The sequence below is a fragment of the Microtus oregoni genome, unplaced genomic scaffold (assembly GCF_018167655.1).
Source record: "Microtus oregoni isolate MIOR12 unplaced genomic scaffold, Mior012 000020F_ref0000438, whole genome shotgun sequence".
Lineage (NCBI taxonomy): Eukaryota > Metazoa > Chordata > Mammalia > Rodentia > Cricetidae > Microtus > Microtus oregoni.
Genome location: NW_024543079.1, coordinates 37,983,513 through 38,009,949, shown reverse-complemented (window position 1 = coordinate 38,009,949; position 26,437 = coordinate 37,983,513). Strand labels below are relative to the sequence as shown.

Sequence of the window (26,437 nt, the reverse complement as noted above, 5' to 3'; positions counted from 1 at the left end):
CTAGTCCTCCGGCATGAAGGTTTTCTAGGTCAGTTTTATGAATCAATGCTATACGACCTTGAGAGGTGGACCTGTTTACCTCACAGCAAAATCCAGTTCCTCAGGAGGCTCACGGTCAGACCCTTTATTCAGGCTATGAATGTACTCCACATGATTCTTAGGGTATCCATCAGTGTTTGCCCTGAGAAACCCCGACGTCTCTCGCTAAGCCACCACTATAATGAAGCGAACAAGCAGGAATGAACAACTATTTAATGTTTTTTTTTTTAGATATTACTTAGTAATAAGAGTAACAAGGCTGAAATTTAAAACGTACCAAGTAGGCTTTCTATACATTATATTTACAAAACAACTCTGGTTTTCCTCTCTAAGAGCAGTGACCCAAGGAGAAGAAAAACCCCTGCCATAGTCTCTGGGATTCACAGTCTCTTCAGGCTGAGTCTCCTGAAAACAATGGATGCAGCAAGTGTCTCCACAACTTCTCTTTTCACTTGAAGCATTTCTGAATAACAAGGGCAAAATGAGGACTGTGCCCAAGAAAAACCCGGCTAGCCACGAAACTCTGGGTTGTGCTTCACTAGAGGAGACCCACTCAGTGACATGAGTCACTCTCACCTATAGGGTCACTGTGACAGAGGTCAAAGGACTCCAAGAATGTCACCTGGAAACCGAGTGAAGACATGGCTAACCTAACCTTCCTGATGTGTGAGGTTCGACCACCCCGCCTGGTGAGCTGGTTTCAAACTCAAATCTTCCCACCCGAGGCATCTGCCTTCCTAGGTTAAGGTGGATGGCAAAAGAACAGTCAGTCACTCTACAGCATCAACCTTTGCGTTCAAAAATAGAATTACAGTAGATCAACAAAGTATGGTTTTTCTTTTCTACATTTGAGATAAAATATTTGATACTCCGAAACTTATGTATGCCGGAAAACTATCACAAAGTATATAACCAAACACACGAGCCACAAGTTTTCCATGGGATATACAGTGTGAGAGTAAACCCACGCGTTGCTTCCTCAGACACAAAGTCTCTGCTCTGCATCCTGGCGTCTCCGTGCACATTTACCTCAGGCCTTCTTGACAAGAGCATCTCTTACCTCAGGCCTTCTTGACAAGAGCATCTCTTATCTCATACAAGCCCTGGAAAAAACTCATTAAATAAAAAAAATAAAAAAAAATCAAAAGATCATGATTCAAGGATTTCGAAACCTAGTGTCACAGGTAAAGCCTCATTTTCCCGGAAGACAAAGTACTCTGTTTTGTCCACTTCCAGGAGCTCATTAAGAGAAGCCACGACGACGTCATGATCCTGCAGCATTTCTGGGTAGCGGGCCACTGCTTGCTCGATCCTCGCTGAGCGCCTCACGGGAGTGATAAGCTTCATGTCTTGCATTTCTGGCATACCACATATCCTGAAATATATACCATATATTCTGAAATATACCAAATATTCTGAATATATATACCATAAATACTACATATTCTTAAAGAGACCAAAGGATGCGTTCAGAGCTATGGCAACATTCTGTTTTTACTCTTTGCCTTTTACTCCACAATAAATCATGGCTACTTCACTGTAAGCGACCAAGAGACAAATCAGGAGTAGTTCTCAACCCACAGTGGCTTTCCCTGATGCTCAGGAAGCACTGGATGGTGGCCACATGTGTGCTCCTAGATGGTGTGAACATTAGATCTTATGACTGCAGGGTGAAAATGGTTTTGACTTGAAGTTAACTGCTTTACAGTTGCTATTTATCTCATAAACTTTTGCAGGTTGTGAGGAAACTGGCCTACCACAAAACTTGATTCTAAGAGTCCCTCCAGTGTTGACTACAGATTACTCAAAATCTATTAAGATGTTGGACCAAACCATGTATTACTGAACAACTGGGAATCTTCCTTGTAAACGTCCCAATGCATTCAGGGAGCAAGTTTTATATACATGACCGATCCAAAATTCACAAAACTGCTGGCCGTATTAGCTTATGCAGAACTAGCAGGCAGGTCTGCTAAAAAGGGTTTATAATAGTATTTCTGGAGCCAATGGGAGGCGAGCTTTAGACTGACTGACTGCTTCCAAGCATCCATGACCAATAGCAGTGGGACGACGACGGCTAAGGGGCTAGTCTAGCTGTGCTTTCCAGGGAAGGAAGACACACCACTGAGTTGGTACTCCTGTGTCGAGTCCTTTCAGAATCATGACGAGAGAAGAGAGATACTAAACGTTTCGGAAATGACATCGATACATTGCCACACTGCCTTAAAATAACTGTGCAGCTCTGCCTTGGACATAAGCTCGTAGGAAACAGAAGGCTCTAGAAGTCTCTGACTGTAACATCCTCAGTAGCCTCGTTCTCACAGGGTTGGCCACGCCCTTCTCTCCCACACTAACTCACAAGGCCAGCACCCGGGACTCTGCAGCATGACTCCACTGCAGTCATGTCTTCTCAGGGTGGGAGGAGGGGCCGTGCGACTTGCCTGTCAATGGTTCTAACCTCTATAACCAACTGAAGATGGATCCTGGATCTCCTTTTGGCACTGATCCTCATCGCTTTTTCGGGGTCACAAGCGCTCTCTGAGATAAATTGCTGACCTAACCTCACATCGTGGTCTCCTGGATCTGAGGCAGAGGTGTCTACAAACTATTGCTTCCCTGGATGGGTGCAAAGGAAACTGTGCTCAACTAGAGACAGGTCTGCGATCAAGAGCCTGCCAGAGTTTGCTTACTTCGGGACTGCGGCGATCTGGAGTTTGATGCCAGGGTTATCCCATTCTGCTGCAGTTATTGGCGGTATTGGCGGTGCTGTTGTAACCTGTTCTCCCTCTGTTAGAGAAAGACATGACTGCCCACATTCCTCCTTCTCGGCTGGCTCGTCCACAGATGTGACATTAGTTCCAGCAGCTAACGAGTCAGAGGTGACTGCTGTGTACACAAGGCCAGGAAGGGAATTAAGAGCTAAGCAATTTAATAATTAAACTAAATATCAATAAAACAAGGAGGCAACATACACAGTGACTTCACAGTGACCCTCATGAAGAGGTACGACTCCAACTGGCATTTATATTTGTTTTTTCTTACTGTATTTTAAAAAATAGTATTTTTTTATTCTTTGAAACTTTCATACATTTATAAAATGTATGTTAATCATATCCACCCACTGTTACTCTCCTCCAGTTTTTCCTAGTACCCCCCTTTCCTGCCAAACTCTACTGCAACGCCCATGGCATCAGGTCACCTCCCTAAGCAGCTCTCCAGACACCTTTTGGGCATTTTTGCCAACTAAAGATAGATCCCTGATCTCCTTTTAGCACTGACCACATTCTGATCGCTTGTTAACTCTCAGGAGAGAGCAAATATAGTCTTGTTCCGAGCTCACCATGGGACAGTTCTACTCTGTTCCTCAGATTACGAGCTACTTAGCTGCTATTCCACATGACTTCACAGTCCTTAGTTAAGCCCCCACCCCATGCCCTTTTTAAAGGTCTTACTTTGTAGTCCAGGCTGGCCTTGAAACAAGGCATTACAGGCATGAGCCAGCATGGCCACCTTAAAGCTATTCTTTTTTTTTTTTTAATTTATTTATTATGTATACAATATTCTGCCTGCGTGTATGCCTGCAGGCCAGAAGAGGGAACCAGACCTCATTACAGATGGTTGTGAGCCACCATGTGGTTGCTGGGAATTGAACTCAGGACCTTTGGAAGAGCAGGCAATGCTCTTAACCACTGAGCCATCTCTCCAGCCCCCTTAAAGCTATTCTTAAAGGAGAAAATATTTGTCATCTAGGATAAGAGCCCATTGGATTTTCAATACACAAAGCACATTTTCCCTTTCCACTCATATAAAATGTATCTTGAACATTTATTATATGCCACTGAGTTTGGCATAGTGACAGTGACGGCCAAGTAAGGGCAGAGACTCTTGAAAGACAACATGAATTTAGATGAGTGATGGTAACTTAGGGATGATTAATCACACACTTAAACCACCACATCTCTTCCTTTTGTCTGCGTCTCTTTTGATAAACTGTCATTTGTGTTTTCTCACAGAGGACTCACTAGTCCAGGCTGCTGTGGCGGACAAAACTTTTGTTCAGGGTTGGGTATATATTTACTTGTAATTATAGAAATAAATCAGGGGAAAATTATAGCTAAAAATGCCAGGTCATGAAGACCAAGAGGTGGGAGGTGTTTCAGAGACTCATTCCTCCCATCCCCTACATGTTCCACAATGACTTTTACTTGCAGTTCTCAAGGGAACGAATTCGAATACAAAATTAACCATACCCTCTGTGCTTCTGCTTGAGTCTTGGAGGCGGCTCAGAACTTCCCTCAGTTCTTGCGTTGGCTGGAGGCAACAAAATAAACAACGGGTATTAAAAGCATTCACGGAAAAACTGAGCTAAGGACTTCTGCTTAGCATCAAATAAACTTTCTGAAATAAAAATGTTTTCTTTTTAAATTGCAAATTCAGAGATAAACACTTAAAATGATTTAGCTTTAAAGATTCATGAGCAAAATGAAGAAACAGAAAATGTTGATTAAACGGCATACTCAATTTCATTCAGAGATGTGTTCAAAGCTGTTCATAATAAATTTCTCTAATCAAATTCTCTTTTCCCATTAATTTATATCATATCATTAAAGATATTTTCCTACATAAAGATTCTGGCTTAAAGACATAAGGCTAACTGTAGGGACAGAAAAAGCACCACGCACTGCTGTTGTCAGTTTAATTCTTATTTTCATGATAAAGGCATGTGGTGTATTTCAGAAAGCTTGAACCATAGTTAAACTCAAGGAAGAGTTTTACCTAAAGTCCCATTACGTAGCCGTTTTTTTCTTTTAGCCTTTTCTGCATCTTTCCCTGGCCTCTTCTTTCTCTCTTTTCTTTAGTTAATGTATCTTAATCATCAGGACAAATCAACCAAGCAAAAGTAAATAAAAAACTCCATTGCACAGAAAAGCATGTAAACCACACCACAGAGCATACCACAAAGGCAACTGTTTGTTTTTTCCTGGTAGTACTGTAGTTGGAATTTTTTTCCTGACCTGGTAGTCTACATCAAATTAGTAACACACAGACACACACAAACACACACACACACACACACACACACAGAGAGAGAGAGAGAGAGAGAGAGAGAGAGAGAGAGAGAGAGAGAGAGAACTGACCAAGCACGGTAACATACACCTTTAATTCTAGCATTCTGGAGGTAAGAGCAGGCAGATCTTTGAGTTCCAGCCCAGCCTGGTCTACAAGGTGAGACCACACATTTGCTGCAACAAAACTAAATGAAAAACCCCACTCCAACACAAACAACAAACAAATAAAACCCAAACCAAAGAACAAAGCCAACCAAACAGCAGGTTATGCTGTAAGCTTCTGAAGTGGGGACTACACACTTGTATGGTAAGGAATCCACATTATAAAATACTTATACCAAGCATAATTTATTATTAATTTCTAAGCTAAGTCAGGCTAAGACTAGGCTAGTCTCAAACTCATGGTAATTCTGTCTCAGCCTCCCAAGTGTTGGGATTACAGCAGTAAGCCCAGCTTCATGAAGTATGTTTTATATTTGTATAGACTTCTCTTAAAGATGGTAGACTAAAAACAAATGTATTTCTAATCTCTCTTGAAATTCTACTGAAATGAAAATAAAGGATTAAAAAGAGACAAGGGAAGAATAAACAGCGACAAGATTTTGGAAGCTGGAATGATGGCGAGGACAGCCTGCTGGCCTGAGAGTGAATCCTGGGCCAGGAGTGTGCTTGAGGAAAAGCCTGATGCTATCCCAGAGCTTCCAAACTCAAGAACAGGAGGAAAGGCCTTTGGGACATCGACCTAAGACTCAGACCTCCAATTCTACCCTATACCCTGACCCTGCGCAGACTGGTGACTGTGCCCTACCCACTTCACCCTAACAGAAAACTGGGCTATATTCTCCACATTCCCGAGGGACAGCATGCAAGTCTGGGGTGGGTGTCTACCTGAAAACAGGATAAGTCAAAATCTCCAGGCTGAGGAGACCCCCCCCCCCCCAACACTGGCAGCATAGTTTCTGGCCAAACCTCCTTAGAGAATCTGATCAGCTGAAGAGGAAAGACCTGAATATACTAAGGGTTCTCTAACCAGCCAGTGCAGCCATCCAGATCACCCTCCTGGGAAGTCCCATACATGCGGCCAGGGCTGGTGTGTATGTGTGTGTGTGCGCGTGCATATATGTACAATATATGTACATGCACATTTACTGTGTATGCATGTGTACATATAGCCTTTGCCATTCCTTAAGAACCATCCACCATGTTTTTCTGAGACAGTATCTTTCACTAGGATCTGGGCGTCACCAATTAGGCCAGGCTGGTCAGTCGGAAAGCTCCAGGGACCCACCTGCCTCTGCCTCACCAGTGCTGGGAGTATACGTGTGTGCCACCAAGACTGGTTACTTTATTTGGGTGCTAGGAATCACACTCAGATCTTCATGCTTCTTCAGCAGGCACTTTATTGAATGAGCTATCTCCCCAGGCTCCATAACTTTCAAATTTATCTGTGTGTACACATACACACACACACACACACACACACACACACACACACACACACACACCCCGACTTCACCAGCATCTGAATAAATACTTCAATGAATAGTGGAGAATAAACAACAGTAAGAGTGGGGGAGACCACTAGAGAAGAAGAAAGAGGCAATGCAGGAAACAAGAGAGACAGCTCACTCAAGAAGTGTGAAGAGTGTCTGCGAGTGATGGAGGTACAACCAGGAGGACAGCCGGTGCAGACGGAGCTGAGAGCTGCCTGCCCAAGCTGGAATAAACTAGAGCAGTCGCTAAGAAGAATCAATAGATTATCTCAAGTCTTGACATTATTTAGAAAATTCAAGAATCTGAAAATTAGTTATATAATAAATACTCAGAAAACAAAGCATAGACAAAAAAACTAATTCTAGGAAAAGCAGAAGATGTGTTTGAAAGGCAAAGCAATCATAGTGCACATCCCCTAGCCTAGCACAGCCATGTATTTTTAAAAATTTATTCATTTTTATTTTATGTGCATTGGTGTTTTGCGTACACGGTCTATGTCTGATCTTAGAATTATAGACAGTTGTGAGCTGCCATATGGTTGCTGGGAATTGAACCCTGGTCCTCTTGAAGAGCAGTCAGTGCTCTCAATCACTGAGCCATTTCTCCAGCCTCACCATGCATTTCTTACATATGAATACCAATATGGACACCAAAGTGCCAGAATTCCCACACGGTGTTAGCGGAAGCACAGAGTATGGCAAAGGTCCACAGGGACAGACAGAGCTGTCGGCACGTGTGTGTGAGGCCCGGGACATGGTAAGAGCTGTGTTAATGAGGGTTATGGCTGTCTCCATCTTCAAGTTTACACATTATGTCTAAAAGTGAAACAGCAACACCAGCATGTTCTCTGAAACCACAGAGGTAAAATGGAATCAGTTTTCTCTGGGAAGCAGAAGTTGGGAAGGGAGCGGGGGTGAGGAGGGCATAACCAGGTGAAACTGTGTGGATGAACAACTCTGTGAACGGTCATGGAAGTGGGTGCCACGGGGCGGGATCAGGGAGGAAAACAACAGTTAAGTCAAAAGAGTTATGAGGTTATTTGATATATTCTTCATGAAATAAATCTGTAAACGGTGGTTTCTGTTTGCTTTTAGAATTAGTAAGCTACTTGATTACTCTGGACTAGAGATGTTCTGACTTTAATGGAATTTAAGTCTTTCTAACTATTTGATCTTGATACTATTCTAACTTTCCATTGCTACGTCCCAAACTGCTAGTCTACAATTAGTGCTAAGTGAGATTTGGGCACTTGACAAGAAAACCAAAATTCTATTGGTCTAAGTGTAACCCTACTTTCTAAGAAATAATTTAATGGATGCATTGATAAGAATATATCCTACTTCAGACTCTGTGATTGCCTTATGAAGTGAAGGAGGTTTTGGTTAGGATGCATTAATTGTACAAAACTGTGGGTTTCAGGTTTCACCATGCCATTGCCACACGTGCATGTAACACTTTGATCATGTTTCCCCTGTCACCCTCTCTCACCCCTAGGAATGCAAGTTTAACACTGTGTTAAAGAACCATCTTATCACCACCAACAAAGAAACCAAGCACATGAAGGAGAATTTTCAGTCATCCACCCAAGACAGATACTCACTGCTGCCCCATGTTTGATGGCCTCTTCATACAGCCCAGTAGCATCAAAGGGGCCTTTACTTGCCAGTAACTTCGCTTTGCAGACCCAGAACTTGGGAAATTTTTCAGCCTCAGGAATGCTGGACAAGATGGTAAATATTTCATTAGGAAATACACCCTGGAAAAGGAAATATAAGATATAATTATTACAACTATTATATATATATATATATATATATATATTACAATTTTTATAATAGTTCACTGTTAACCTTCATATCTCTGAAGGGTATGGTCATTAATTTTTCTGAAGTTAAAATTTCAATTTTAGTGATACATAGTAAATATATAATACATAAAATGTCCCCATCTTAATTGTACATTTCAGTAACTTTTAACATTAACCTTTATATTTTAAGAGTTACACAAGGCAGAATAGAAAGAAAAACATTTACCATTGCATAAAAGTAAAGAATATGTTCTATATTTTTATGGGATGAAAGACTCAAACAGAATCGAGACCTAGAGTAATTAATACTTCTTACATATTGAAATATTCAAAATACCACATATTCCTAGTACTGTGAACAACGAGTCAAGGCTAGACTCTCCCTAGGACTAACCTCAGCACGTATCAAGAGCAGCAGAGGTGTGCAAAGTTCAGGGTAGAGTGTGCGTGCGGGTGTGCTGGATATTCATGCAGGTAGATTCCACACAAAGGGACTTAGAAATGGCTTCTGGCTTAGGTCCAGGGCAGGGTTACAACAGGAACTAGGACCAAGAGTGAGTCACCGCACTCAGAAGTCTAGGTTCTGCTTATAAGCCCCTCCAGCCACATGAGTGGTTAGGTCCCTCCCCCAGGACCTCTGACTGCCAGGTGCCACCCACAGAACACTCTTAATTTCCCTAGCTGCTGGATCCTGCCCCACCCTACAGACTAAAAACCCAGTCTCTGGACATGAAATCCACCAATCTCCACCCTGGAAAGCTCCACGCTGAAAAGTTCCACCCCTTTCCCAAGAAACTCTAAGCTCTCTATCCTGTGCAGTTGCTGCTGTTTCTTGTTTGAGCGAAGGCAGCCACCCTCCTTGTGTTTTCCCTCCTCCTAATCTTCCTGCACCGGGTTTGCTGTGTGCTGTGACTCTGTGGTGTTCCTGGGCTCCCGGCTGCTGGGACACCTTTCCCTGCCGAGCTGTGCCACTCACACTGCCGCACTCAGAAGCTCCTCTGGAGATGTGGGGACAGACATGTACACTCCCAACCGAGACACACCAGCAGTGAAGCAGACCAACACAATATAGAAGCTACATACAGCTCAACAAGGAGGAATGAACACTAGTGCAGAAAATGAGGGAGCCGAGAAGCCAGCATCAGTGGAGTGGCAAGGGACTATCGCCATCACAGAACGAGCACATGAGGAATTCTCCCGGACCCCAGTGAAACACAACAAAGAAACAAACAATACAAAATCCAAATTCAGAATTCCCAAGGGCACATCTACTGATTACTAATTTCAGTATCAATATAAAAGAATTTCTTGAAGGTTGAGAACAAAGTTGAACACACACTCACGTGAGTCACACAAGGAAAAAAAAAAAACCAAGAAACAGACAGATTCTCCAGGCAATAGTGGCACATGCCTTTAAATCCAGCACTCGGGAGGCAGAGACAGGTGGATCTCTGTGAGTTCGAGGCCAGCCTGGTCTACAGAGTGAGTTCCAGGACAGGTTCCAAAGCTACAGAGAAACCCTGTCTTCAAAACAAAAACAAAAAACAAGAGAGATTCACAATTGTTTACACTGAAGGTTCTTGGAGAGCTAACTAGCATGCATGCATATATGTGAGCATGTATGTACATGAGAAAACCAAGGATAAAAACATAACTTAGAAAGCACCCAGAGAGGAAAGGGGAATAAGAGATTACTTATGAGGAATGAGACTCAGCTCAACAAAACTCAGTAAACTAGTAATTCCAGATGCAAGGAGGAAAATAAAGCAGGAACTTCAACATTTCTAGAAAAAATAACCTGTAGTTAGAACTTCTCCCCAAACTATGAACTCAGCATGAGGGCAAAATAAGGGTACTTTTCTAAGCACACTGACTCAAAGTTGGCAAGTGTCATTAGCAAACATGTCCGAATTTACTTCTGCTATGTTATTTTGTTTCATCAACTTATAACTTTTTTTTTAATGAAACATAAAAATGAACACAAACACAGGAGGATCCTGTCAATGGAATTACAGTCAAGTGTCCGGAATAAGCGCATACATGAGCCATCACTAACTGTGGAAGAGGAGACCTGCTGTTTAGAGCAGTCTTCAGTCTGTATACATCTGTGATGTGTTCCTAAACTACACCAGCTCAGGAACTTAAACCTGGAGATGAAAAAGATTTCGCAGATAATGATATTGGGATTCACCTCTGTATGCTGTGAATACCACTGGTGAATAAAGAAGCTTCTTTGGCCTATGGCAGGGCAGAATATAGACAGGCAGGAAGAGATATATAGAGAGAGTAGGCAGAGTCAGAGAGACGCTATGTAACTGCCAAAGCAGAAAGACACACTGGAACCTTACAGGTAGGTCACAGTTGAATAGAAATGGATTAATTTAAGATATAAGAGTTAAGAAACAAACAGAAGCAGTGAGAATACGTGGGGCACCAGCCAGCTATTCAGTGAACTACTTCAACTTAGCCCAAACCCCACTTTTGTCCAGTGTCTTGATGCTGGGCTGGAACCCTGTAGAGCTGTCTGGCTGAAGAATAGAAGGAGACTGCCCAAGTGAAGGACGGAGTCTTTCCAGCCGCTCTGTCATCCTAGCAACGGTACCCCACCACTAGGTAAGGAGGCTGGTTCTAGCCATCCCACCCCCTTACGGTCACAAAATACCACTGGGCTTCTTCAGCAGTAGGAGCACCTTGGGGTAGTGGTCGTTCCTCAAGGTTGAACCCTAGGCCCACAGACTCCCTCCTCTGTGGGAGCCCACGTGTGACTCAGTTTCCATCTGGAGTCATTTCTGACTTAAAGAAGTCATTTGAGTTCAAGCTTGCCTGCTCTGCTTTTCCCAGTAACCTTGAGGGCTGTGAGAAAGTTCTGACTAAGCCTATGGGAAAGAGCATTTTTGCCCAGCTGAAAGAGCACATTTTCAATTAAGATTTGGGCTGGTGTGTGCCGCCAGAGGCACTCCTTGTTAGAGATTAGAAGCTGCTTAGCCGAGTAAGATGATGCACCTGTTGAACTCCTCCCGAGGACAGTGCAGGGAGGCGGTTAGCTGACTGTGCTGCTCTCTGGTCTGCCTTTTGATTACAATTAGTATACATGCTGCCTGAGGAATGAACTCGGGGCTCTCTGGTATTGACCTTCAGTCCTCCCGGTCTATCCTGTTTCTGTCTTCATTTCTCTTAATCTAACATCTCCTCGGCCTCAGTGCCCCCTCCCAGGGAAGCCCCAGCTGAATTCTGCTGTGCGGGCTCCGACACTCCTCTTGTCCTGAAAACACTAGTGTTTGTTGGGGGGCACACCCAGTGGAAGCTGGAGTCCTATTTTCTCCCAAGTTCGCCTCTTCTAGTGTGGTACTGTGAATCACCTATGCGGTCTTCCTCTGTTTTCCGGCATGTAGCTCCTACAGTCCTTTAATGAACTAGCTGATGACTGGCAGTGCCCAGGTAGCCCCGGGATGGTGTCCGGTACCAGGACAACTGGCAAGCAGAATGGGGGGGGGGGGCTTCAGTCCTACCCCCAGCCCCTGCAGAGGGACTGAAGGATAAGCTGTTACTAACGGGAATGCAGGTCAAGGTGATCAATCATGCACATGCTGTGAAGTTTCTATAAAATGCAGGACCAGCCAGGCTTCAGGAAACTTCTGGGTAGAACACGTGAGGATTTCTGTAAGGTGGTGCACTAGAGAAAGGCATCCTGTTTCGGCGAGATGACCCTGGCTGATAAGACTATTAAATATGACAGAGAATAGAAAGGAAAATCAGGAGGCAAATTTAGAAGCTTCTTATTTTGTTTTCACATTAGGAGGAAAATTTAGAGTATTTATCATATTTATAAGAAACTAAGATTGCTTAACCATCTAAGCTTTTAACTAGAAGCAAAGAATAACAATTGACAGGACAGGTACAGACACTGACAACGAGAAAACAGTTTCTGGAATCCGAAAGATTTTGTACACTTTAAACAGATCAGAGAAATAAATCCTCAGCAAATCTGCCCCCCTCCTTTAGCTTTTTGATAGGGCTCACGATGTATTTGAGGCTGGCTCTGAACTTCCTATGTTCATTCAAGGCTGGCCTTGAATCTGTGATCTTCCTGCAACAAGTGACTTTAAAAAAGGGCACAGGGTCACTATACATTCAGCCCAAGAAACGTGAACCAGTCATGTGAAAAGATGCGCAGACCGTTTTCAGAGCGTAGAGAGAGAGAGAAAGGGAAAATACCCGGCTTATTTGATCAAGACTAGGAAAACACATATAAAACGTGAAGTACGATAACCATGACTTGCCCGGGCCCGTGAGACCCTCCCTCAAAACAACAAACAACAAACCCCAAACCAAACCAATTCCTACCCCCAAAACAAGAAAGATCGTGCCTGAGGAATGACCCTGGGGTTGTCCTCTGGCCTTCACACAAATGCACACAGAAGTGTGCCTCCCCCCCACCCCCCACACAAAAGAATGTATCCATGTATTTTTAAAATGAAAACAAGAAAGCAACTTGGATACAGAGCTCTGCAGTTCCATCCCAAAGGAGAAACAGCTAAACATTGTCTGCACTGAGAGAATTAAAACAAGGTCCCCTGCCCTTCCCCAAGTCCAGCACAAGCAGAACACACTGACTTTTACTTTCTCACTCTCTGCCCAGAGTTAAGCGAATCAGTTTTTATTCATTCATTTTCATTAAGGCAATTGCTCAAGTCTCTGGCCCTTTGTCTACCGTCCACTTTACCCTGATCTGTAGACTCCACCACACAATTTAAATACCATTTCTAGCCGCCAAAAGTACTTAGGGGCGCTGGACAGATGGCTCAGTGGTAAGAGCTCTAGCTATTCTTCCAGAGGACCAGGGTTTGATTTGCAGCACCCAGATGGTGGCTGGCAACCATTTGTAATTTCAGTTCCAGGGGATTTGATGCCCTCTGTATCATGGGCACTGCATGAACAGGATGCAGCTATACATACAGCATCCACATGCATAAAATAAAAATAAACAAAACTTAAACCAGTCCCCAACCGAAACTATTTAGGAAATTCCAATTTGAAAAAAAAAAAGCCTTGCACGTTGACTTAGATTTCAATCCATCGATATATTGTTTACTCTTTGGACCTTGCCACCCGGAGAGAGTTCTCTCGGGAGTCAGATGGTCTCAGTTAATTTCCTAGCATCTCTGAGCTGCTACGTAAGTGCATTTCCCCAGCATTCCTGCTGCTCCTATAAGTATGCTTCTGTATTAGAAAGGGCGGCTGGGTTTCTGCCGAGGGGCAGGCTATTCCTCCGTTCTGTAAGAAAACCTTTAAGCACCAGGGCTGACTGCAGGCCGGAGTTCTGCAGCTCCGGCTTCTCACTCACCTCTTCAATGAGCCTCAGACATTCTGTCAGAGTATTGTTAATCTTACTGGTCAGCTCCAGCTGGGCTTTCTTTTCTTCCTCCTCCTCTGCCTCCCTCTCCATGCTCTTCCAGAATGAGATGTTCATCTCTTCTATGACTTTTCTCTTGGCTTTGAACTTCATGGGAGGGCGTTTATAGGTTTTCCCTTTAGATTTCTGCCATTCTTCCAGCTGTTTCCTGTAACGTGATGGGAGGGGATTAGTTCTTTCCCTCTTTCCTTCCTCGTCTGTTTCTAAAATAGACGACAGGCAGAGACTGGGCATAACTAAACCTTCCACTGTAGACAAGGTCAGGACAAAATGGGGAACGGTCTGCAATGGGCAATGGGCATGCTGGGCTGACCACGTCACAGAACTGCTGGGATTGCAGAGGGCCGATTGGCTCTTCAGTTTTGGATACCTGTATTCTAATTATGTTTCATTATTTTCCTCTAAGTCTTCATTTCCTCGTGTGCTTCCTTGGATATCACCTGTCCTTAAGACACCCCAGTACTCCATTTCTGCCACCCAAAGCTTCTGGCCACCTTGACCCACCAAACCTGCATTCTTTCTTCCACAGGGTCTTGGTGCTCATAGTAACCCATTTCACCCCAGTCCCTTAGTGTTCTGACTACACACGAGACCCTGTGTGTATTATATTAATCAATAACCCTAGGTTCTCTTCTCCATGAGTACTTGGTGTCTGACAGTGCCGAGCCCCAGTGCTGGCTGTCTGCCTCTCCGCATAGTCTTCCACTCCTACTTCTACACAAACAGTCTATTATTTCGGAGGGCTGTGGATACCAAGTGTCTAGATGTAGATACTCTAGTTTTGTTACGTCACAACTGTGTATCAGTGATCAGAAAACGCCCACTTCAGATTTCAGATCACTCCATGGCGCCCCAAACCATGTTAAATCCACTGTCTCATTGGTATCTTTTATTGTCTAGCAGGCATTTCAGCTCAAAGCTGCCCAAACTAGGCTCTTGACAGTTACCTCCAAATCCCTTCCTGGTTTCCTTATTTTGATGAACAGTAGGCCCTAAACTCAGTTGTCTTTGAGTAGTTGCTTTTTCTTAGGCCTGACTCATCACTGTACAGATTTAGTACTGGTTCTGTCCCCATGACCACCATGCTGCTCTCTGCCCCTGCATCGGTAGGATATAAAGTAGGCTGTGTCAGCGTCCCATTGCTCTTGAAATAATATCCACCGTGTTTTCTATGGCTGTCCTGCCACCCTTTCCAACTCCACATCACAGCTTCTCCCTCGCTACCCTCTGGCAGCCTCTCAGTTCCCTGATCCAGGCTCATTCCTGCCTCAGGGTCTTGTATCTTCTGTCGTCTGTTCAAATGGTCCTTGCTTAAAGAGGAATGATCTGCAATTATCCTGTCTTATTTAACCAGCGTGTTCCTATTCTGTCTCCTCCACTAGGACACAAGCTCTATGAAGGCAGAAGTGGATGTCCGGTGCCTAGCACAGTGCCTGGCACACACAAGCTTTCAATGATAGTTCAGTAAAACTCACCGTTTTCAAGAGTGTGATTCTGTGGGTATGAATACACAAGACCACTCGACTGTACTTATAATCAATATATAATTCAGAGAGCCAAGCTTATCTCAAGTCTCCAGTCCCTGAGAATCACTGATCTGCTTTTGGTCTTTATAGTTTCACCCTTTACAGAATTCAATAATTATAAATAAATCAAAGTCACTATCATTTCCTCTGATTCTATCTAGATAAGTGATCTTACAATCTGCACAGTGCTTAGTGCAGTCAGGACTGTTCCACACTAACAAAGCTGAGGCAGGCACAGTCTGTTTCCTCCTGTCCCTAGCATCCTCCCTATCTCCATGGTCTCCTTCTAATCACAGTGAAGAAAATCTCCCACACTCCTTCAATGCCACGATTAACTTCTCTAAACTTCCCGGATATACTCCAAACTATAAGCTCTCTAAGGGTGGAGGCAGTGGCGATCTTCCTTCTCCATCTGAGCCTGGCACAATGCCAGCGATGGGGGACACACATCATGAGAGGAGGGACCTGTCTCCACAGAATCTATTCCTTTTGTAACCACTTTCAATGTGCCATGCACTGTCAATACGGCAAATAAGTGACACCAACCTGTCACTCATCACTCTCAGGTCTTACCTGAGACAGCACTGATGGATGCATTTCCCCCGAACTCCTATTCAATCAGCTGCCCTGGCCCTGCCCTCTCAACCACACCACCAAACATGAAGTTATGTCTTTGTAAGAGGGCAGAAGGCTCTGTTCCGAGATCAAATCCTCCTCCGACTCCCCCACTCCCCCATCTAATTTTACACATCTCTTTCACCCTTGTCAGGAGTCTAGCTAGGTTCTAGTCCACCCACGTATACACAAGTGCACTCGAAGGAGGCTCATTTGCACGCTGGAGTGTGACTGGTCTCGGGCAGAAAGAGGACAAAATCCATTGGCTCACCTCAATACCATGTATGACACATAGATCCAGCAATCCCGGGAACCAAATTTCTAACACTTGCTTATGCCTCGGACCAGAGCTCCCCTCCCGGTTCCATTTACCTTCCCCAGCCTGGCCCACTCATGCTCATAGAAGCTTCCCACTCCTCTGCTAACAGCCAAACTTAATCACTGATTGCTTCCTTCCCAGCTTTGAGAACTTACTACTCTGGCTACTTTCAGCCCGTCCTGATCTGTTGCAGGAACTTTCTGGGGTGACTAATCTATATTGTCACCTCCTATGTCTTCTCTTCTAATCTGTTCCACTTCCATCTTAACAAAACAACTTTATAGACAACATAGAGAATGATTTATAGAACACTTGTGGGCCACCTAGTTTTGTTAAGTGTTGATATTTATTATAGCTTCCTATCTTTCAGGCTCTAGCTAGACACCACTTAGGAGCTACTGCTCAATCAAGTGTATATGCACGTATAAAAATGTGTCTGTTGGTGGTACTGAGGGTTGAATTTAGGCAAGTGCTTTATCACTAAGCCACAGTCCTAACCCCAATAATTATCAGTTTGCCTAACAATCTTAAATTGCAGTATCTCGGAATTAAAGCAAAGTACCTCCGGTCCTCCCCTTGAGTCTTTTTGACACACGGACGAATGTGGCTGGTGCTCGGGGCTCCTCTCCTACTTGCGGCTGACATACCAGCTTGAGTTTTGGGAGCAGTCTTGCTCAGAAACTGGCTCTGGGGAAGAACCTTTTTGAGCTTGAAGTCCAGAGTCTGTGCTTTTTGTTGAAATATGCTATTGCATTTGTGGTTATGGGTTTTATTTGCTCCTATGCTAGGGGTGCTTAGAGTGACCGAATTAAAGTTGCCAGCTGTCAAATTAGGCCTCTGGCTTATGGCTCTTGACTTCTGCAGAATGCATGATGTCCGGGGTCCAAGACAAGGCTGCACAGCTTTTTGATCCTGCTTGATGGGAGGCTGTCTGTTGTTCTGTCCTCCCTGAAGCAAGCTGGGGTGGGAACCAGGTTTAGTATGCTTTACTTTCCGTTCAGTAGCAGGGTGTGGCTGTACCGTAGTTTCAGTTGGTCTTCCACATTTAATCCTGCTAACCTTTGCATCCTGTGTGTCCTTGACCACGGGTTTCTTTGATGTCTGAGTCTTATTATGGGCTGGAATGAAGGGAGGGGGAACTGTCCGTGGGGCTTTTTCTCTAGGTCGTGCAGAATCTGCATCTGTGGAGAGGTGCTGCGACTTCACTGGGTGAGCTCTGACTTGTGTGTTTCTAACAACCTGTTTGTTAGCTCTGTCTTTCAGAATGGTATGGTTAACCGAACTTTTACTCAAGATCTGTTTAGGAGCCAGGCTTTTCTGGGATTGATTATAGGAGCCAGTGTTTGGCTTACTTCTGGGGTGTAAGTTGGGATCTGGCTTCCCAGGTTCTAACAAGTTCTCTTTGTTCATCTCATCCCGAAAGCCCTTCAAAGACTGGTTTTTGACGCTGGTCCTAGCTGCAGGATCGGTGCAATCAGCAGTTCCTTGATGTGCTAGCTGCTGCCTTTTGGGTTCCAAATCCTGGGTCCCAGGGAACCGCCTGGGTTTGCTTGGCAGTCCTGTAGTGGATGATGTAGCCCTGTGCTGCGGCTGACTCTTGCTGGACTGTTTGTAGTCTGAGTTAGAAGAAAAACATCTTGAAGTGAGCCCTTTGTCTGCAAGTTTTCGTGGCTCCAACTCTGGCTTCTGGGACCCTGTGATACTGGCTGGTTTAGTCTGAAGTTTAATGTTGATGGGTCTTGTAGTTCTGACAGGCAAAACAGCATGGCTAGAAACATCTTTTTTGGGTCCAGGAGTCTGAAAATACAAAGAAAAAAATACATTTAAAAACTTATAACAAAGCTTACCTTTTATTTTTGTTATTATTATTATTTTCGAGATAGAGTTTCTCTGTGTAACAGTTCTGGCTGTCCTGGAACTCACTCTGTAGACCAGGTTGACCTAGAACTCACAGAGATCTGCCTGCCTCTGCCTCCCAAGTGCTGGGATTAAAGGCGTGCACAACCAGGCCTGGCTAACAGGTCAACTTTTAAAATGATGAAAATAACTTCAAGCGCACGGTAGAAAACAATTTCAGGATGTTATTTAAGAAAGATGAATCGGAATATGAAGGCTCACTTTTGTATATTGGTGATTTTGTAATTTGAGTTTCTATTAGAAGTAAGTCAGAGTCTTTTAAACTTAACAGAACTAGGTAGATTCAGTAAATTAAAAAAACAAAAAAACAAAAAAACCAGCAACAACAACAAAACCACAAGAAAACATACAGGATCAACTAACCTAGGTTCATAGGGGCTCATAGAGACCAGACTGACAACCAGGGAGCCCGCATGGACTGACCTATATATGTGACAGTTGCATAGCTTGATCCTCTTGTGGGACTCCTAACAGTGGGAACAGGGGCTGTCTCTGACTCTTCTACTAGCTTTTGGGACCCTACTCCTCATACTGGGTCGCCCCACCCAGCCTTAATGCAAGGCAGGTGCTTAGTCTCACTGCAACTTGATAAGCCATGTATTGTTGATATCCATGGGAGACCTGCCTTTTCCTGAACAGAAATGGAGGAGTGGATTGGGGGGTGGGCACAGAGGGGGTGAAGTGTGGGAGGAAAAATTGGGAGAAGAGGAGAGAGGCAAAACAGAGGTTGGGTTGTAAAATAACCCACCCACTGAGACAGTGGAGCTGATCTATTGGGAGCTCACCAAGGCCAGCTGGACTGTGACTGAAAAAGCATGGGATAAAACTGGACTCTCTGAGCATGGCGAACAATGAGGGCTGATGAGAACCCAAGGACAATGGCACGGTGTTTTGAACCTACGTAATGTGCTGGCTTTGTGGGAGCCTAGCCAGTTTAGATGTTCACCTTCCTAGAAACGCACGGAGGGGGGAGGACCTAGGACTTACCACAGGGCAGGGAAATCTGACTGCTCTTTGGGCTGGAGAGGGAGGGGGAGAGGAGTGGGGGGAGGGGGAGAAGGGTGGGAGGAGGAGGAGGGAAATGGGAGGCTGGGAGGAGGAGGAAATTTGTTTTTTTTTTTTCTCTTTTCTCAATAAAAAAAAAGTTAAAAAAAAATAAAAAAATAAAAAATTTAAAAAAAAATAAGAAAAAAATAACAATGTCCAAATGTGTTTATATGGTTTGCATTTTTTATATATTTAACAAAATTGAGATTTAATTAACATGCCATAAAATTTAGTATTTTAAAGCCTCCAATTCAGCAGTTTTATAATGTTTACAAGGTTGTACACTGATCCCCACAGAATGCCAGAACATTTTCATCACCCAGAAAGGTTTGCCAGTGGTCATTCTCCATCTCCATCTCCACAGCTCTCAGCATTGCAAGCTACTTTCCCATCCTATGCAGATGGAGCCCTTAAATAGTCGGATTACTGAATATTTTGTGCCCGTGTGTTGTGTGGATGTGTCTGGCTTTCTTCGTTTCCCTCCTCACACAACATTTTCAAGATTTCACTCATGTTGTAGCATGAATCAGCATTTTACTACTTTTGTTCTAAAAGAGTCTCATGTAGCCTAGCTACCTTTGAGCTTGATATGCAGTAAGGGGGACCTTACAGTAGTAATCCTCCCACCTCCTCCAGAGTGCTAGGGTTACACAGTATGCCATCACACCTAACTTATGAGCTTCATGCATGTGGAGCATGCAACCCACCAACCGAGCAATATCTCCAGTCCAGTTAAAAGATATAAAAAGCTTCTTTTTAGGGAAGTTTTATGCTCTTCGAAAAAATTAGTATTAAGTATAGGGTGGTTCCCCTAAACCTTGTTTCCAAATATGCCCCCTCCATTACTTGTTTAGGGTTGAATAATATTACCTTGTATGGCTATACATAGTCATTTGTTAGTTAATGAACGTTTGGGTTGCTTCCCTGTTTATGAGTTTATAAATAATGTTACTATGAATATTTGTGTACAGTTTCTATGGTGAGCATACATTTTCAATTTTAGGGGTATAAACCTAAAGAATTTCAGAATCATTAGGTAAATCTACGCTTACTTTTTAAGAAACTGTAAAAGTTTTCTCCAAAGTAGCTACACCAGGTTACGTTCGCATCTATGATGTATGAAGGCTCCAGTGTTTCCACTTCCTCCCCAGTACTGTTTGTCCTTTTGAATGTAGATATTCTAGTAAGTATGATGCAGCATCTCATTGTTTTTGTTTTGTTATTGTTGGTTTTTGGGGTGTGTGCGCATGCATGTTTTACCGGGGATTGAACCTAGAGTCTGAAACATGCCAGGCAAGCATTTTTCTACTGATCTATAGTCCCAAACTTATTTTTACTTTTAATTTTGAGACAAGGTCTTACTAAATTGCTCAGCCTGGTCTTGAATTTTCAATCTCCCTGCTTTCAACCTCCTGGTATCTGGGATTATCAGTCGGTCCTAGCAGGCCTGCCCCTCATTGTCATCTTGGTTTGCATTTACCTGACGATTAACAATACTGAACATTTCATCTAATCTTTAACATCTTTGAGAAATGTCTACTCAGACCCTGCTCATTTCAAAACTGAGTCATTTGTCTTTTAACTGTTTGAACTGTAAGAGTCATATATCCTGGATACTAGATCCCCATAAGATACGTGATTAGCAAATGTTTCTTTTGGACATTTTTCAGATCTTGACTTTAGATTGGCCTGACATGACTAAGGTTTTACAAGTAGTAGAACTGGTCATTCCGTCCTCAAGCCCTTCAGGAAGAGAGCAAAGCCATACTTAGAGCAGGTCATTAGACCCGAGAGAGATTTTAGAGATAAATTCAGCTCCGTCATCTGGCAGAGAAAGTGAGCTGTCTAAGGCTAGGTACAGGCAGGCAGCTGGAAGCTGGGTTAGGCTTAGAACTTCCGTTTCTGACTCTTGATTCCTTTAAACCATCTGAGAACTGACAGATCACGTTGAAAAACAAAACAATGTACAAGAAGGAATAATTGCTTTGAATTTACTTTCACTCAGTCTGGGCATCTGGAATGGAAGGGAGAAAATTCAGAAGATGTAAGGAAGGCGTGAATCAAGAGCATAGAAAAGGCCCTGTGCTAGACTCCTGGAGGTGTAAAGATGGGCTATACTTGATTCTGAGACCTTAGTAGAAAAGACGTAAACACATAAAAATATGATATATTGAAACAGGGGTCATGATAGGGCCGGAAAAGACATTAATACACACCTTATCAGTGGTTTTATATACTTCCAGAATAATTTCTAAAAACTCAGTATATTCCTAAAGTAGCCCATGTAGTCAATATAATTTATTGCCAGAATGAAACAGGATTTGACTCTTACTGGTTGTATAATTAGGGCAAGGATGTAATCTCTTTGAATCCCATCTCTCACAACACACGGGCACAACAGTAACATTAACAGTCATATCTGTTTTTTCTAGGACAGTGTGGTGTTTAGAAAGAAAATGGCCCCCAAAGAGAGTGGCACTATTAGGAGGTGTGGCTTTGTTGGAGTACGAATGGTCTTGTTAGAGATAGTGTGTCACTGTGGAGGTGGGCTTTAAGGTCTCATATATGCTCAAGCCATGCCCAGTGTCTCAGACCACTTCCTGTTGCCTGCTCCTCCAGCACCATGTCTGCCGGTGTGCCACCATGTCACACCGTGATGATAACAGACTGAACCTCTGGAAATGTGAGCCACCCCAATAGGAGTTGCAGTGGTCACGTTGTCCTGTGTCCTTAGTTTTACAAGGTATTTTGATTTAGGCTTCTTAGTTCAGTACTATATTTTATCCTAAAAAGTACTGGGTTCAAGGTCAAATTACACAAGCGATCTTCTCATAGGGCTGTTTACTTACATATTTAGAAGATGGTGGTTTGGGGCAGATATTCTTGGCTTTTAGATAAGGCCTATAAAAGACGAAAATAAAATTAATGCTTGGCACAGAAGAATCAGGAAAGTTAGGAAAGAATAGTGATTTAAACATTATGATTAGAATTGTAAACCAATAGAATTTCTGTATAGGGTAAAACAAATCAAAATCATTATTTAATAAGTGTAGAAAGATCCATCCAGATCCCAGCTAGCTTACCCTCGAAATAACACAGAAACCATATTCATTTACACATTGCTTGGCCCATTAGTTTTAGCCTCTTACTAGCTAACTCTCACGTCTTGATTAACCCATTTCTATTAATGTGTGTAGCACCACGAGGTAGTTGCTTACCAGGAAGAATCTAACCTGCATCCATCTTGGAGAGGAGAGCTATGGCATCTGACTCACTTCCCCTCTTCCCAGCATTCTGTTCTGTCTACTCCACCCACCTATGTTCTGACCTATTAGGCCAAGCAGTTTCTTTATTAACCAATGAAAGCAACACATAGAAAGAAGATCCGCCTACAAATAAGAAGTAACCTTACTCTCCCTTCCTTAGCCCTGTATTCCACTCACCAAAGACCACAGACGCTCTTAACAATTCCTTTTGTGATTTTTTTCTTTCAGGATATCCTATGTACAAATGTAGCATTCTAATAATATTAATGAAATATATGTGGTCTCTTCATTGTTACAGTCTTATTTGAGCAACAGTTCTTGAATATTGAGGGCCAGACATGAGAGAAAAGATGATTAACTGCTTTGTTAAGAAACTTCCTTGTTCTATACATTTTTAGTGTTTCAGAAGGGAAGAGGGGTTTGTATATAACCAAGTCTCCAGATCATGGGTTTCACATTTAGGATTTTAACTAATCTTTGATTAAAAAAAATATGAAAAACTGCGTTCATACCGAACATGTAGACTTTCCCTCCGTATATTCACAAAATCAATCTATTTCCTTGGCATTTCCATTGTACTGGGAACCATAAGTAATTTATGGATGATTTCAAGTCTAAAAAAGGATATACATGGGTTACATGTAAACACTACAGCATTTCATGGAAGGGACCAGAACATCTGTGGATTCTGGAACCTGTGAGGACGTGACATGAAGCTGAAGTCTAGCTAGTGAAACAAAGACAGAGCAGAACTGAGAAGGACCCAATCTCCACAGACCAAACCTCAAGATAACAGAGATTGACGAGGGTAAGTCAAGGAAGGCAGGGGCGTCTCTGCCTTAGTGAGTTCCGCATCTTCCTGCATCAACAGTGATTGACAGGCCTGGGGAATGTATGTCAGTGCTACAGTGCTTGGTGTACAGCATGTGACCAGTCTGGGTTCCATTCACAGGAGAGGGGAGGAGGAAGAGGAGCAAGGGGGAGAAGAGACGGAGGGAGGGAAGAGAGACATTATAGGTGCCAAATGAATATTTTCTGAGAAAATGATTTGAGTTCATTTAATCAAAAAAGTAGAGGTGAGGAAAAACCCAAGGTAAAATCACCGGAGCTAAGAAGGTGGCTCAGGGGTACTTGCGGTGCTCATGGGGACCTTAGTTCAGATCTCCTGCGCTCATGGGAACCTTAGTTCATATATCCTGCAGCCACATAAAAATTGGGCATGATGAGTGTGCCTATGATCCTAGGCACTAGGCGTGGAAATGAGTGCTGGCCTGCTTAACCTAAACAGTGCGCTTCAGACAGTGGGAGATCCTGTCTTAAGGGAATAGGGGAAGTGCGATAGGGCAGACACCCAACATTCCCCTCTGGCACACACACGCGTGCACGACACAGACACACAGACACACACGTCAGCCAAACGGAGGAAAATACGCTAAGCAAGAGAGAGAAATAACAGGACAAAGATGGCAAGGTGCCGGCAAGAGAAAAGGATAAAGGGGTTATGTTCTGTCCACCTCAAGGATATGCCGGGAGAGCATCAAAGGACATCACCAAGCCGGAGGATGTTGGTGCACCGCTCCTGTGGACCGACTATAACCAGTGCCCCTGCTTTAGTAAGCAAACACTGCAACCAGTTTGCACCTCGATCAAAAACTGCTTTGCTGGGAACCAGTTTTCCCAGAAAAAAAGAAAGGAACCAGAAAAACTGGTAGGTAATACTGTAGATCCTTTCTTCCTTGGGCATTAGGAAAAAAAAAATAATGCTTAAACCTCTGCCGACAAGACACTGCCCAGATTCTTTTATTTCTTTTTCAAATCATGCCTGGACTGAAATATGTTATTACAAGATCACCATGCAGGTCAAACAGACCGGAAACAAAAAGGGCTGGGACTGTTTATTGCTATTAGCAACCGGAGCAACAAAACAAAAACGATTAGGGCGGTAAACTCACTTGGTGTTAGGATCCTTCAGCTTTCCCTTGGCTGCCAGGTACTCTTGGAGTTTTCTCCATCTTTCTTCTGCAAAACGTGGACATAAACGATCAACAGAAACTTAACGTGAGATTTTAACCAGTCCCTTTATATTCCTAAAATACGGTACTTTCCTGGAGCTATTGGGGCTCTGAGAAGGTCACCTGTTATGCTTGCTGTCAAATTAATACCAACACCAACGGCAGCAGCTTGATGCCAAGCTCTTTACTAAACTGTTTACAGTAACACAATAATCCAAAGATGTATTTTGCTGTTTGAGAGGGTAAATGACATGCTTAAATTTACCCACTAATAGGCAGTAAAGCCAGGATTTGAAAGCAAGATTTTTAAACCCTTGAGTAAGTAGCGCCTAGGCCGGTGTACAAAACAGCAAAAGAGCTCTGGAGAGCGGACAGCGCACGCACCTTGAAGGTGCCATGGGGGTGGGGTCACAGAGATCAGGGTTCACAATATCCCTAAGCCTCAGCCCACATTTTAGCAGTCGCTCTGCAGAGGTGCAGGGAGACGGACTGAGGCAGAATCGGCCTCCTGACTCCTGTCAAAGTTCCGGCCGTCACCAGCAATGCCTGGGTGTCCACACGCGGCCGCGGGGCGCGTCATTTCTTGCTGGGTGACCCGGGTCCAGCGACCTGAACCTATCTGAGCCTGGGGCAGGCTGAAGCAGGCAGGGGGCGGCCTGGAAGCTTCTGCGGGAGGCTGGCGACCCCACTTACCCGCGGCTGCGCTGGCAGTAGGGCCCGGTCCCACCATGACTCTCCCGCGACAGTTTCTTTCTTCAAAGGGCGCGCCCTGTTCTGGACCGAGAACCCAGGCGCGCGTCCGGACGCTCTCATTGGCTCCACGACTTTGAAATTCGCCAACCAGAGAGGGCGGGATAACAGGAAATGGGCGCCTGGCGGTTGGCCCCAGGGCCTCCTCGAGGCGCTGCGATTGGAGGATCGTGCGGGGCGGGGCCGGCCGGTGGCCGGGTCACTTCCGCGGCTGTGGCTCTGCTCCGGGCGCGGGTGGATGAGGCTCGAGTTGACAGGCAGGCGTGCAAAGGCTTAGTGCTTTTTGTAGCCAGATAATGACAGTTGTGGCAGTTAGACAAACAGGGAAAAACAATGCTCTGTATCAGTTAGTCTGGCTTTGGCTGCAAATAATAGTATGCCAAGTGAAAGTGGTCTGTAGTAGTTATTGTTTTCATTCTGTGGCCAAATACCTGAATGAAACAAGTTAACAGACTTACACTGGCATATGGTTTCAGGGGGTTCAAGCCAGGATTTCTTGGTCTCTTCACTTGGGCAGAGCATCCTGGCAGAGGGCATGTGTGACGGAGGCTTTCTTTACCTACTTCGGACAGGAAACAGGAGTACAGGAAGAGGCAAGGGCAAGTGAGCTACCCCTCTAAGGATCTAGAACATTCTAGTAGGTCCCTTTCACTAGTTCCCAACAATGCATCACATTACAAAATCATTAAAGGATCGCTCCACTGATTAGGCCATGATCAAACTGCTTCTGAAAGTGTTCTCAGAAACACACTCAGAGATTAAGGAAAAGAGAGGAAGAAGATAGTGAGGCGTGGAGAAGAATGTCATAGAGGGTTGGAAGAGCAAGAGGTTAGAAGAGCTTAAACAAAAAGAACAAAGAAGATTTCACAATAGTGAGAAAATTTAAATCACAAATTTAGATAAATCTAAGAATGGAAGTAAAACACAAAAACATAATAGGTCATTTAAACAAAATAACATCAACTAGGTAAAGTTTAAATGCTACCAAAAGTCCACTAGACAGCGCGTTGATGAGCCTGGTCTACAGTGAGTTCCAGGACAGCCAGGAAACCTGTCTTGAAAAACCAAAAAAAAAAAAAAAAAAAAAAAAAAAGCAGCCACCAGAAAGAAAAAAGAACCATGGAGAAAAGAAAAGAAAGAGTGGAAGGAAGAAAGAAAGCACC

General features: G+C 43.8%; 1 protein-coding gene across 2 annotated transcripts; it reads right to left on the bottom strand.

Moving 5' to 3' along the window:
* Positions 1 to 239: 239 nt before the first annotated feature.
* Positions 240 to 25,339, bottom strand: Ckap2l (cytoskeleton associated protein 2 like). Of its 2 annotated transcripts, XM_041670475.1 has the most exons (9): positions 25,218 to 25,339; positions 24,465 to 24,531; positions 22,096 to 22,147; positions 16,845 to 18,079; positions 13,754 to 13,970; positions 8,203 to 8,358; positions 4,290 to 4,350; positions 2,730 to 2,925; positions 240 to 1,414 (listed from the first exon to the last, which is right to left on the bottom strand). In XM_041670475.1, exons 1-9 carry the CDS (start codon positions 25,252 to 25,254, stop codon positions 1,189 to 1,191), a joined length of 2,247 nt encoding a protein of 748 aa, XP_041526409.1. In that variant the 5' UTR covers positions 25,255 to 25,339; the 3' UTR covers positions 240 to 1,188. The 2 variants fall into 2 exon arrangements, with proteins under 2 accessions (XP_041526409.1, XP_041526410.1); XM_041670476.1 differs by lacking the exon at positions 2,730 to 2,925 and having other exon boundaries at positions 1,257 to 1,414.
* Between the last annotated feature and the right edge of the window lie 1,098 nt (positions 25,340 to 26,437).